The 14,359-nt window shown below is 42.1% G+C and overlaps 1 protein-coding gene across 4 annotated transcripts in view; it reads left to right on the top strand.

The window, feature by feature from the left end:
* The window catches only part of pitpnm3 (PITPNM family member 3), a 647,225-nt gene that overhangs the window by 578,627 nt on the left and 54,239 nt on the right, over positions 1-14,359 (top strand). For all 4 annotated transcript variants that reach the window (XM_072243575.1, XM_072243576.1, XM_072243578.1 and 1 more), the window contains exons 13-14: positions 5,940-6,056; positions 12,599-12,715. In XM_072243575.1, the coding sequence (XP_072099676.1) occupies positions 5,940-6,056; positions 12,599-12,715 (234 nt within the window). The remainder of the gene's footprint in view (positions 1-5,939; positions 6,057-12,598; positions 12,716-14,359) is intronic.

Here is a 14,359-nt window from a genome sequence, read left to right as displayed (position 1 = left end):
TGTTACTCATTTTTGTGCACACATTCTTTCTCTCACTCTCCTTTTTCTCCCTCTGTCCCTCTGAATATACCTCTTGCCCATTCTCTGGGTTCCCCCCCCTTGTCTTTCTTCCCGGACCTCCTGTCCCATGATCCTCTCGTATCCCCTTTTGCCTATCACCTGTCCAGCTCTTGGCTCTATCCCTCCCACTCCTGTCTTCTCCTATCATTTTGGATCTCCCCCTCCCCCTCCAACTTTCAAATCCCTTACTCACTCTTCCTTCAGTTAGTCCTGACGAAGGGTCTCGGCCTGAAACGTCGACTGCACCTCTCCCTACAGATGCTGCCTGGCCTGCTGTGTTCACCAGCAACTTTGATGTGTGTTGCTTGAATTTCCAGCATCTGCAGAATTCCTGTTGTTTAAGTTGATCTTAGAGTGGTTTAAAAGATCAACACTTCATAGGCCAAAAGGTCTGTACTGTGCTGTTATGTTCTATGATCTACATAGAGATTGAAATGTTGTTGGACAATCAGTCAGCTGATTAAAGAGCTGGCTTGGTAGAATTTTTAAAGACTGCAAAATAGTTTAATTGGGCATGTGGAGAAAAGTTATTTCCACCTGTAATATCTGAACTAAACGTTGAGGAAATAAACTAGGTGCAATTGTATTCACTTGTGCTTTTGAACCCACTCCTTACTTCAATATGATTGTTGCTGATTGTCCAAATATAGTACCCTATACCAGCCTTTCTCCCTTTGCCCTATGAACATCTAACCCCTCCGTCAATATTTTTAATACTTTAGATTTAGCTCATTTTTATGAAAAAAATGTCACAGGCTCACCATTCTGGGATAGAATAATTATTCTATCTTAATTTTTAAATAGCTTACTTCTTAGTCTTAAACTGAGATGCATGGTCCTAGAATCTCTACTTCTAGGAGCATCTTTTCAGCCCTACTCCATCCAGTCTTGTCAGATCTTCATGTTTCCATGAGATCCCACTTCATTCTGATCAACTTTAATATAAACTTAATTAATATTAATATATCATTATATTAATACCTCATTAATATAAACTTAATCTCTCTTTGTTCATCAGTCTTACCTTCCCTACAATGAGTCTAGTGAATTTCCATAAACTCACTGTATCGGTCATTAGGTTTTTAATAGATCCAGTAGGAAATTTGTAGGGTTAAGAAAGTGGTTAAAATCTGGTACGCTATTGTAAAGGTAGTTGAACTGGGTGACACTGATGCATTCAAGGGCAACAAGACAACTGTACAAAGGAGAAAAAGAATAATATTAGGAGAAGACAGTGAGAGTCGGCTTGCATAGACTATGAATACCGAGGATTTTAGCGCAAGTGTCTGAACCTGTGCTCTAAGTTTAGTCATTATTATGTATAAAATAAATGTGTTCATACATGGAAATAGAATAATTACAATCTTTGTCTGTGTGACACCTGGTTTTGGAATCTATCCAAACAGTGGAGTACCAATCCAGGACATGAGATCTGATCGGCCATCTGCAGGTCTGTAAGCCAACAGGAGAATCCCTGGTGGCCTGAGTTAGTGTGTTGCAAGATGGAAGTCAGGAACCCCTTAGAGAACCCCCAGCCTTTTTTATGCCATGGACCAATACCATTGAGCAAGCAGTCCATGGACCCAGATCACCAATATACTGAGCTGAGAGATTGAAAATATTTGTTTTTGGACCCTCAGCCAGTCACTTCATTTGAATGAGGATATTGATTCGGGTGAAATAGTTAAATATATTTTTAAATTTTAATTAGCCTTAATGTTTCAAGTTAACATATACCAGTTAAAAGTCATCATCACTTAGCAACAGTTGCAAAAACCATTGACAATAGCTGCTGAAAGGCAGTCAGTATTTCATGGGTCTTAACTGAAGAACATCAGTAATGACCCCATAGCATTGGGCCAAACTGTTTAGGAGACAATAAGGCTGCTGGACAAGAAGCTCCTAGTATCAGTTAAATGGACCATGTACCTTAATCTCCACTGAGGTGAAGCAGGAAGGGGTGCTAAATAGCAGCTAATCTGATCTATGTAAATTGAAGCCTGGTGGATTATGTTAAAATTGTTCCTATGGTGAATTTCAAATGCTTCCCACAACTCCACATCCAACCCCAGCAGCTGCATATAAAACACCTTTCTTTTTTATTTTCCCTGGAGCCAAGCGCATAAATCCACTAGACGGCTGTACAGGAGCTGGCAGTAAACTTGTATCCAGATGGCAAATGTTAGATTGTGAGGTGTTCTCAGATTTACCTCTGGCAAAGCATTTTCTCCACTGCTTTCTGTAAATCAGGATTGATACACGAAGTTGTTATTTCTGGGTGGCTTTTTACAAAGCTACAGAAATATGATTGTTGCACTGGCAAAATTGAATGTTGTAATTGAATTATGGGGATTATTTTATTTTTTGTATTTGCTCAGCAAATGATTAAAGTGCTAATACTGTCATATTAATGCAAGCACCAGGAATGAATATTCCAGCAACTGATATAGGAAGTTCTCCACGGGAACCTTGTTGCAACATTTTGTTTCATCAATATCACTAAATTTTAAAATAAAGTTGCTACTATTTAAAGAATATAATGCATAGTATTTGAGAGCGTAAGATCTTCATTTAAAACAGGCCTCCTGTTTACGTTTTATTTTTGCATTTTTATTCTGTTTCTACATCCTTTCGTACATAGTTTAAATACCAGTGTTTTCTTTCTCCGAAGACTTGGAGCAGCCTGCAAAAAGGAAAATGATTGGCAGTGCCAGCATTTTCTCCAATCTGATTACCTGCAGGAATTCAGTGTGTGTAAATCCCATTGGGCTGCTATAATTGGCTACCATCGCCGTCTTCTCATCTGACGTCATTAGGATTGTTCCTGTCATTGAGACTGGTTGTGAGGTCCCTGAATCCACTGCACGCCTGGCCAGTGCTGTCAAACTTAAACACTCAGCCCAACTCAGTCTGACCTGTCACCTGCCCTGTGTTTAATTCATTTTACAGAGCACCCAGGAGCTGGGCTTGCATTGAATCAGAGCCTGGCACTGCAGAGCCACATCCAGCTCGTGTTGCATTTGCCCTGAGCTTCAGTCTAAGCCTGTATCTATTCCTGTAGTTTTAGAAATTTGACTGCACACTAGTCAGTGTGTCTGTCATCAATGACCAATTCAGCTGCTGGATCTCCACTGTTATCTTCCTGAGGCATGAGGCAGGACACAGAGACCATACAGACCCCCACTTTCAGACTCAGCCACAGGGTCACAGTGGTTGTGCTGAGTCTGAATGGTAGAGGGATGGGTGTAGATTGGTTAGAGCCCTGCATACTGCAAGTGGCAGGAGAATGTATGAGCCTGGCATGTTCATTTGTGGGGGAAGGGGAGTGGGGGAGAGTGATGATGTGTGTGTCTGGGGTCCTGCATTCTCACTGTAGGGGGTTAATGTGCTGAAGGTAGAAAATTGGGTTCTGGGGTAGATATAAGGAGAGGATCAGTGCACTAGGAGGAGGATGGGACAGCAATAAAGGTAAGTATTTCATTCACAATGCAGGTATCCTGGGCCAAAACCATACCGATGAGATCATAGTTTTCCTGGGAGAGCCAAACAACTGGCTTCTCCATGACGATCTGGCTCAAGTTCCCGGAGAATTCTGTGCCATGGAGATCTGGCACGGAAATCACACCAAGGTGCAAATAATACACAGGCAAGAGAAAATCTGTAGATGCTGGAAATCCAAGCAACACACACAAAGTGCTGGAGGGATTCAGCAGGCCGGCAGCATCTATAGAAAAGAGTAAACAGTCAGCGTTTCAGGCCAAGACCCTTCATCAGGGCTGGAGAAAAAGATGAGGAGTCAGGGTAGGGGAGAGAGGGGAGGAAGAAGTACAAGGTAGTGGGTGATAGGTGAAACCGGGAGAGGGGGAGGGGCGAAGTAAAGAGCTGTGAAGTCGATTGGTGGAAAAGATAAAGGGCTGGAGAATGGAGAATCTGATAGGAGAGGACAGAAGGTCATGGAAGAAAGAGAATGGGGAGAAGCATGAGAGGGAGGTGATGGGCAGGTAAGGAGATAAAATGAGAGAAGGAAAAGGGAATGGAGTATGGCGAAGGAGAGGGGGTGGGACAATTACCTGAAACTTGAGAGATTAATGTTTATGCCATCAGGTTGGAGACTACCCAGTCAGAATATAAGGTGTTGCTTCTCCAACCTGACTGTGGCCTCATCGCGGCATTAGAGGAGGCCGTGGACTGACATGTTGGAATGGGAGTGGGAAGTAGAATTAAAAATGGGTGGTCACTGAGAGATCCCACTTTTTCTGGCAGACAGAGCATAGGTGCTAGGTTAAGTGATCTCCCAATCTACATCGGGTCTCACCGATATACAGGAGGCCACACCGGGAGCACTGGATACAGTAGAAGACCCCAACAGACTCACAGCCGAAGTGTCACCTCACCTGGAAGGACCATTTGGGGCCCTGAATGGTAGTGAGGGTGGAGGTGTAGGGGCAGGTGTAACACTTGTTCCACTTGTAAGGATATGTACCAAAAGGGAGATCAGTGGGGAGGGGCAGATGGACAAGGGAGTTGCATAGGGAGTGATCTCTGTGGAAAGTGGAGGGAGGGGGGTGGGGAAGGAAAGATGTGCTTGGTGGTGGGATCTCGTTGGAGATGGCAGAAGTTATGGAGAATTATGTGCTAGGCTTGCGGGGTGGTAGGTGAGGACAAGAAGAACCCTATCTTCCTGTGAGGTGGCAGGTGGATGTGGGGAGGGCAGACGTGCGTGAAATGGAAGAGATGCGAGTGGGCATGGCATTGATGGTGGAGGAAGGAAAGCCTCTTTCTTTGAAGAAGGAAGACATTTCATTAGTCCTTGAATGAAAAGCTTCATCCTGAGAGCAGACGTGGCGAGAATGGAGGAATTGAGAGAAGGGAATGACATTTTTACAAGTGACAGGGTGGGAAGAGGTATAGTCCTGGTAACTGTGAGAAGCAGTGGGTTTATATAAGATATCAGTAGATAAGCTGTCTCCAGAGATAGAGACAGAGAGATCAAGAAAGGGGAGGGAGGTGCTGGAAATGGACCAGGTAAATTTGAGGGCAGGGTGGAAATTGGAGGAAAAGTTGATGAAGTCAACGAGCTCAGCGTGGGTGCAGGAAGCAGCACCAATGTAGTTGTTGATGTAGCATAGGAAAAGTTTGGAAGTGACTGGAACTGGTCTTCATCACACTTCACTTGAGAATAAACAATCAATTTTCAATTGTCCTGACAGCAAATATGTGATTGAATTTCAAGTTTCCAGAGTTGCCCTATGTCAGTGAAAATTAGTCAGTGTTCCTATTCTACCTAACAGTCTGGTAAATCTCGGGTAATGGGGGAATATGGCATTGCCTCGTGAACAATGGGACAATGGAGGGATTTTGCCAATCCAGGTTTTTATCTGTTAGAGGAAACCAACAGGTATCTATGTTGCTTTAGGACCCCCACTGATGAAAATTTACATTGTAAATAGGATTTACATGAGGAGGTCAGTCTAAAGCACAGTTTAATGCTATATTTTGTGATGTCAGTAATGAATAGCTTATATATTTATGAAAAAATATTCTGTTTCAGTGTCTACAGAGCCGCATGCTCAACTTCATCTCTACATTTTAGCATAAGCTGATAAAGCTTGCTTGGAATACTGAGTGCAAATTAACCTCTGATAGTTAATCACCATTTGCAGTAGAAAAATAATGTCTTCCTTCTTTATTAGAGCAATTTCTGTGTGCCGAGAATTAATAGTTTATAATAGTTATAATAATTAAATGTTATAATAGTTTTCTGTATGGTTTATCAGTGAGACTGCTGTAACTAACATGGGTTGTATTAGAGGTTGTACTGTGTCCCAGTGTGTGATACCGAGGCTCTTGTATTTATGGCTGAATTTTTGCAATTGCAGGTAATGAGGTATGAAAGTGTGAGCATAAAGGAGAACGACGACAAGGATTCATCTGCTTGCAGTGAGTCAAGTCCTCGGGAGAAATGGCTTCGCAGACGAACACACGTGAAGCTTAGGGTTTGTGTCAATTGAGTTTGAATATGTAAAGAAGTGACTAAGGAAATAACAGGCTATTGGCCCAGATGCTATTTGTGACCCAGTGTCGGTTTGTACATGATGATCACAGCTTTTTAAACAAACTGCAACACTGCCTCTTAATGGTCAGAAGCAGAACTGAAGAGATTGCTTCAGTTTATTTGAAGTAACACACATACACACACAATACTAGAGGGACTCAGCAGGTCAGGCAGTAGCCATGCAAAGGAATAAAGAGTCAACATTTTGGGCCAAGACCCTTCATAAGGACTGGAAAGAAAGGGAGAAGAAGTCAGAATAAGAAGGTGGGGGGAAGGGAAGGGAGTTAAAGCTGGCCGGTGATAGGTGAATCCAGGTGAAGGGGAAATTAGGTGGGTGGGGAACGATGGATGAAGTAAGAATCTGGGAGGTGATATGTGGAAAACGGTGAAGGGCTGAAGATGAAGGAATCTGATAGGAGAGAAGAGTGGCCCATGGTAGAAAGGAAAGGAGGAGGATCCCCAGAGGGAGGTGATAGGCGGGTGAGGTGAAGAGAAGGGGTAAGAAGGGAATCAGATGGGGATTGAAAAAAGAGAAGAGAAAGGAGAGGAAGGAAATTAGAGAAGTTGATGTTCATGGTGTCAGGCTGGAGGCTACCAAAACGGAATATAAGGCGATACTCCTCCAGCCTGAGAGTGGACCAATGTGTCAGAATAGGAATGAGGATTGGCAATCTTTTTGCCGTGTATCTTGAGTAAAATGCACTTTGTATGCTGATATCTACCATGAGGACTAAACCAAACATTTGTTTGAACAGTTGCTAGTATGCTTCCTACCCACAGCCTTCGAACAAACACAAATTATGGCTCAAAGGAATCTTGACCAAGGTTTCTTGAAATGTAAGATAATTCTGTGCTTTTTCCACCTGTCACCCAAAAGAAATTTGTAACGGTAAAATATATTTTATATTTATATTCTGTGGCATAGTGAATAGCACAACGCTTTACAGTACAGGTAACCTGGATTCAATTCCCGCTGCTGCCTGTAAGGAGTTTGTACCTTCTCCCCGTGACCGTGTGGGTTTCCTCCAGGGGCTCCAGTTTCCTCCCACTGTCTAAAGACGTACCAGTCGGTAGGTTAATTGGTCAATATAAATTGTCCTGTGATTAGATTAGGATTAAATCAGGGGATTGCTGAGCAATGTGGCCTGAAGGGCTGGTAGGGCCTATTCCGTGCTGTAAATAGATTATAATATATACTCATTCTCTATGCATTGTATGATTTTTTGCAAGATGAAAATGAAGAGTTTTTTTCTGTATCGACCTTTGCAAAGTGGAGCTGACTGAAGGAAAATGACTACTTTATCTGGATGCTCAGGTTCTGGGTTAATTTAAAGAATAGCACTCTTCCTCTATTCCTCCGTCCCACTTATTTAACTCCTCATCAGGACGCTTCATATTTAAAGCTGTGCTTAAACTTGATGAAAGCATATCCTCTTTGGCAGGGAATGTGAAAAGGAGCATAATAAACAAAATGAATGAATAGTGAGGGATTGTGTTGCTGTTAGATAGAGAAAGGTCTGGATATCCTAATGCATCATTTGCAGAATGTTAGTATGTAGAACGCTAGTATTAACAAAGCAAATGAAATATAACCATATAAACCATATAACAATTACAGCACAGAAACAGGCCATCTCGGCCCTTCTAGTCCATGCCGAACTCTTACTCTCACCTAGTCCCACTGACCTGCACTCAGCCCATAACCCTCCATTCCTTTCCTGTCCATATAGCTATCCAATTTAACTTTAAATGACGACATCAAACCTGCCTCAACCTCTTCTGCTGGAAGCTCGTTCCACACAGCTACCACTCTCTGAGTAAAGAAGTTCCTCCTCATGTTACCCCTAAACTTTTGCCCTTTAACTCTCAACTCACATCGGTCTAAAACAACTTAACACAGGTTGGTTAGATGTCCATAATATAGGAATTTGCTGAGGCCACATCCAAGTATAGTGTAAAGTCTTCTTAAAGGAAAGATGTTGACGCATTGGAAGGTTTACTCAACTGTTACCTGGAATGGCTGGGTTGCATTATGAGGAAAAGTTGGAAAGGAAAGACTTCTATCCACTGGAAGTTAGAAGAATAAGAGGAGTGTTTGACGCATACAAGATTTTGAGGAGGCTTGATAGGTTAAATGTAAAAAAGGATGATCCTCAAGTGGGAGAATCTAGAATGAAGGAATTGTGTTTAAAAAACAGGGGTCCTCCATTCAAGACTGAAATGAAATCAATTTTTTCTTCTCACTAATGACCTTGTGTTATTGAATTTCTCTTCTTCAAAGGATGTTGGAAACAGAGTTTCTGATTATTATGATTAAGGCAGGGGCAAGTGATTTCTTGACATGAAAGAGGGCGGAAGGGTGGCCACATGCATATGGGGATGTAGAATTGACATTATAGTCAAAATTAGCCGTGATCTTATTAAATGGCAAAGGAGGCTTTGTGAACCAAATGGCCGTTTTCTGTTCCTGATTATTTTTTTCCTGCAAATTAGTTTTTTAAATTTTTTCTATTATGATCCATTAGAAAGACTGTTTTAGATGAATTTTCAATTTGTTTTTGTTTTGCTAATTTCAGGTCATGCTGTAATGCACATGGCATTCTAATATATCTGCCTGATGAGGCCTGGTGGCATAAAACCATTAAGTAGAAATTCACTTAAGCTGTCTAATGTACTTTGATATATCATAAGCATTTTAGAGACTTATTAATTTCACAAAAGAGTTCTTGTCTTGCCACTTGCGACTTGTGCTGTTTTAATGGAAGCCTGTAAAGTGCTTTTTCTGTTATATTTAGTATATAAATATCAGCTGGTTTTTAGGCAGATATACAAACTCCTAAAAAAATACTGCATTAACAAAACACACTCTTGTCTATCCCAATGGCCCCAACTCAGTTTGCTACCAAATAACTGGCAGCAAATAATCTAGAAACAAAAGACTCTTTGATCGTTGCTTCTTCCCTGAATAGGTAAAATATCTCTGGTCTGGTTTCCTTACTTCAGTACTTCAGCCCACTTTCATGTTTTTTTTTTGTTTATTGATGAAGAATTTCAAATCTTCATTTCTCTTCAAGGATGCTGAATGCCAAACAGAAGTACAGCAGATGTTGGAAACCTGAAATAAAAAACAAAGGTGTGCGAAAATCACAGCTGGTCAGGTAGCACTTGTGCAAAAGAACCAGAGCTAATATATGACCAGAGCACATAAGTGATCTTATGCCTTGCCGTCCCCTTTTCTCAATTCCCCAGTCGCCACAGCATCTGCCCTCAGGATGAGGCTTTTCATTCCAGAACTAAGGATATATTGTCCTCCTTCAAAAAAAGAAGCTTTTTTCCCTCCACCACCAATTCTGCCCTCAACCGCATGTCTTCTATTTCATGCATGTCTGCTCTTATCCCATCCTTCCGCCTCCCCACCAGGGATAAGGTTCCTTTTGTCCTCACCTACCACCCCACCAGTCTCTGTGTCCAGCACATAATCCTCCATAACTTCTGCCATCTCCAATGGGATCCCACCACCAAGCACACCTTTCCCTCCCTCCTACTTTCTGCTTTCCACAGGGATCACTCCCTACATGACTACCTTATCCATTTGTCCCTCCCCACTAATCTCCCTCCTGGCACATCCTTGGAAGCAGAGCAAGTGTTATACCTACCCCCTACATCTCGTCCCTCACTCCCACTCAGGGCCCCAAATATTGCTTCCAGGTGAGGTGATATTTCACCTGTGAGTCTGTTGGGGTTATATACAGTGTTCGGTGCCCTGGGTGTGGTCTCCTGATTATCAGTAAGACCTGACGTAGATTAGGAGACAGTTTTGCCGAGCACTTACGCTCCATCCACCAGAAAATGTGGAGTCTCCCAGTGGCCACACATTTTTATTCCACTTCCCATTCCCATTCCGACCTGTCAGTCCATGGCCTCCTTTACTGCCGAGATGTGGCCACACTCAGGTTGGAGGAGCAACTCCTTATATTCCACCTTGGTAGCCTCCAACCTGATGGCATGAACATCGATTTCTTGAGCTTCTGGCATTGCCCCCCGCCTTACTATTCCCCATTCCTTTTTCCCTCTCTCACCTGCCCATCACCTCCCTCTTGTGCTCCTCCCCCTTCCCTTTCTTCCATGGTCTTCTGTCCTCTCCTATCAGATTCCCCCTTCTCCAGCCATGATCTCTTACACCAATCAACTTGCCAACTTTTTACTTCAGACCTCCCCCTTCCTGGTTTCATTAATCACCTACTACCTTGTATTTCTTCCTCCACTCCCCCACCTTCTTACAGTGACTTCTCATCTTTTCTCCCCAGTTCTGATGAAGTGTCTTGGCCCAAAATGCTGACTGTTTACTCTTTTCCATAGAGGCTGCCTGGCCTGCTGAGTACCTGCAGCATTTTGTATGGTAGTATTGATTAAAAGTTGGCTTGCCCATAGAATGTAGAGGGTTGTTTCAGATGGAGCATTTTCTGCCTGGAGGTCAGTAACCAGTGGTACTCTGCAGCGATCTGTTGTGGGACCTCTGTTGTTTGTGATTTTTATAAGTTTCCTGAATGAGAAAGTGGAAGGGTGGATTAGTAAGTTTGCAGATGATACTAAAGTTGGTAGGATTGGGGATATTGTAGAAGGTTGCCGTAGGTTGCAGCAGGACATTGACAAGATGCAGAGTTGTGCTGATAAATGGTTGATGGTGTTCACTTCTATAAAAGTGGGGAAGGTTGAATTTGAAGGCAGAATACAGAGTTAATGGCAAGATTCTTAGCAATGTAGAGAAACAGAGGGAATTTGGGGTCCATATCCATAGATTTCACAAAGTTGCCCTGAAAGTTGATAAGGTTGTTAAGAAGGTGTATGGTGTGTTGGCCTTCATTTGTCAGGAGACTGAGCTGAAGAGGCACGAGTTAATATTGCACCCTGATAAAACACCCATTAGATCACACTTGCGATAATGTGCTAATTTCTGGTTGCTTCATTATAGGAAGGTTGTGGAAGCTGTAGAGAGGGTGCAGAGGAAATTTACCAAGATGCTGCCTGGATTAGAGAGCATGTCTTATGAGGAGAGGTTGAGGGAGATAAGGCTCCGAGAATAAAAAAAGATGACTTGATAGAGGTGTGCAAGACAATAAGAAGCATATTTCCAGTGGATAGCCGGAGACTTTGTCCCAGGATGGAAGTGCCTCATACAAGAGGACAGAATTTTAAGGTGATTGGGGGAAAGTATAGCGGGGATGTCAGAGCTACGTTTATCACACAGAGAGTGGTGGGTGCGTGTAATGCCCTGGCAGAGGTGGTAGTAGAATCAGCTATATTCAGGACATTTAAGAAACTCTTGGACACTTGGATGATAGAAAAATAGAGGGCTATGTGGGGTGGGAGGGGGGGGGATTGTGAAATTGAACCTTAGCTTAAAGTCAGCTCAGCATTGTAGATTCAGTATTGTGCTGCTGTGTTCTATGTTTTACTCATTGGATAGCCCCGGTAGTGAATCTTATTTAAACAATTAATGCCACACATGAATCCAGGAAGCCCAGTGCAATTGTGGAATTCAAACTGTAGTGAACTTATTTATTAAAATACTTTGCTTATTTCTTAGTTGTTATGGTCGTGTTTTGAGAAATTCATGCTTTGAACAACACCATTGCTCAAATAAATGGAATGACGGTCAAAAAAAATCAAACGTTTCTAGTTATGATGCCAGATTTCTGACCTGACTCTCTTGATAACCCCAAAGATTTGCTGAATATTTCCAGCATTTTCTGTTTTTCTTTTAGATTTCTAACATCTGCAGATTTTTTTGATTTTCAAGTATGTACTTTACTTATTCCTGCCTAGTATCTAGCTCCTGATGCCTAAATACTTTACTTTAGCTTACCGAGTGATGGAAAAGCAGTGATCTCATATTTCATGAGATGACCTCTTTTCCACCACCATACCCTGCTTTATATACCACCCAATCTCCCGGGTAAATGGTTAATTTATCAATGATTGATCAATGATTAATTTATTGCTATTTTAATTTTATACTGTTCTATTCAGCCCTCTTGTATTCCACAGATGATGTACTCTTGTTATAGAGTTAAACTACACAGAAATTGGCCCTTCAGCCCACAAAATCAAGGACCAATTTCTCACTTCCTGCATTCTCCTCATCCACTCCTGAAATTCGCTTTCACCTGCACACTTGGGGCAACATACTGTGCCAAATAAACTGCCTCCCCCCCCCCCCCGCCCCAACGTACATGTCTTTGGGGTATGGGAGGAAGTAGGAGGACCATGACAATGTGCATGTGATTGTAGAGAGAATGTGCAATTTCCACCGGAGAGAACGGGGTCACTGGGATGGTGAGGTAACTCCATAAGTTCTGCCACTGTACCTTCCTGCTTTTGCCCAAAGAAGAATTGCATTCTGCAGACTGCCTGGTCAGTGATGTGTAAAGAGAGAATACGTGTTTAAAAATATGTGTTTTCAAATTCTGTTTCTTTTCCAAGAATGTGACAGCGAATCACCGAGCCAATGATGTCATCGTGGTGGAAGGTATCTCTCAGACGCTGGTGGGGAGGTTTATGTATGGTCCTCTCGACATGGTCACCTTGACTGGAGAAAAGGTACAAAAACATTTGATTGTACAGTGTTGAAAGCTGTCCCAATGTTTGCTGCAGCCCTACAAAATGTGAGAAATGAGTGAAAATGGGAGTGAACTTTAAACAACTTCAGTGCACTAGAACATTATGACTTACATTCAAGCACACTGAGATACTGTTGCATGTGTTAAATTACCAAGCAAATAAAGCAGTTGAAAATATATTATGAGAGACGCCTAAAAGTGAGTTTCTGAAATAACAGCCCATCTGAAATTCTTTGTAAATTGCCAAGTTCTCAGCTGAAGCTTTGCAGCTATTCACTTCCATTGAACTCAAAGGGGAGAATCCCGTGCACTGTTCCTCTCGAGGTGTAGAGTGGCCCAGCAAATTTATAAGCAAGGTGTCCTGCAGTTGTCTGAGTTGCCCGTACCAGTGAAATTCACGAGGAGCTCTGTGTTAGAGGGCTGCTTAACAGTAAATCACTGAACTAGTGGGAGGGTCTTGAATTGAGGGGGGATAGTTGTAAGATAGTTGAAAGGTTGGGGATTGAAATCCTTGAGGCACAGGAGAGTTGTTGGGGCCTAGGCAGGTTAGCCTGGTTATCTTGAATGGTGGTGCAGCTGTCAATAATGGTGACTTATGATGACAAAGGTGGACAATGTGCCATTATTACCCCGTCCTGTCAGAGCCTAGAAGAGGGTTTACTGCAGTGGGTAAGGATAGGTATCCTTAAGGTACCTTTGTGCATTGAAAAGATGTCAGAAGTCTGCTTGATGGCTGAAGTAAGAAAGTGTAAATTTGCAGACTGGCTTCTTTAGAGAAGTTACTTTGCAAAGCAGCCTATGCCACTAACATCCAAACACAATCCATATAATTATTCCAAATGCAAACTATATGTCATCATTTTCTTGCTGATTACATGGCACCTGTAAAATTACCAACTTGTGTAGTTGCATCATGTCAAGTGTAATCACTCTTCCAGCATTGATTGCATAATCAGTTTCAAAGCACAGCCTGTATATACTCTGTGGGCATAGTCCTTTTAAACGTTGTCTGAGCACAGGCCATGTAATCTATCTGAGTACTGTCCATGTAACCACATATAGAGTATAGCCTGTGTAATTGGTTGTCACAGGCTGCATAACCACACTCCAAGCATACGGTGGTGCTAGAAAGATTGTGAACCCTGTAGAATTTTCTCTATTTCTGCATAAATATGACCTAAAATGCAATCAGATCTTCACGCAAGTCCTAAAACTAGATAAAGAGAACCCAATTAAATAAGTAACATAAAACAATTATAGTTGTTCACTTATTTATTGAGAAAAATGGTGCAATATTCCATGTATTTATTGGAAAAAGTATGTGAACCTTTGCTTTCAGAAACTGACGTGACCCCCCCCGTGTAGCAGTAACTTTAACCAAACATTTCTGGTAACCGTTGATCAGTCTTGCATATTAGCTTGGAGGATTTTTAGGCCATTCTTCCTTACAATGCTCTTTTAACTCTGGGTTGTTGGTGGGCTTTCTTGCGCGAACTGCTTGCTTTAGGTAATCCACAACATTTCTATAGGATTAAGGTTAGGACTTTGATGCAGCCATTCCGAAACACAATTTTTCTTCTTTTTAAACCATTCTGTTGTTAATTTACTCTTGTCTTTTGGATCA

Source organism: Mobula birostris, chromosome 25 (genome assembly GCF_030028105.1).
Source record: "Mobula birostris isolate sMobBir1 chromosome 25, sMobBir1.hap1, whole genome shotgun sequence".
NCBI classification, from domain to species: Eukaryota; Metazoa; Chordata; class Chondrichthyes; order Myliobatiformes; family Myliobatidae; genus Mobula; species Mobula birostris.
The sequence above is the reverse complement of the archived record's forward strand: the minus strand, read 5'-3'. Positions and strand labels throughout refer to the sequence as shown.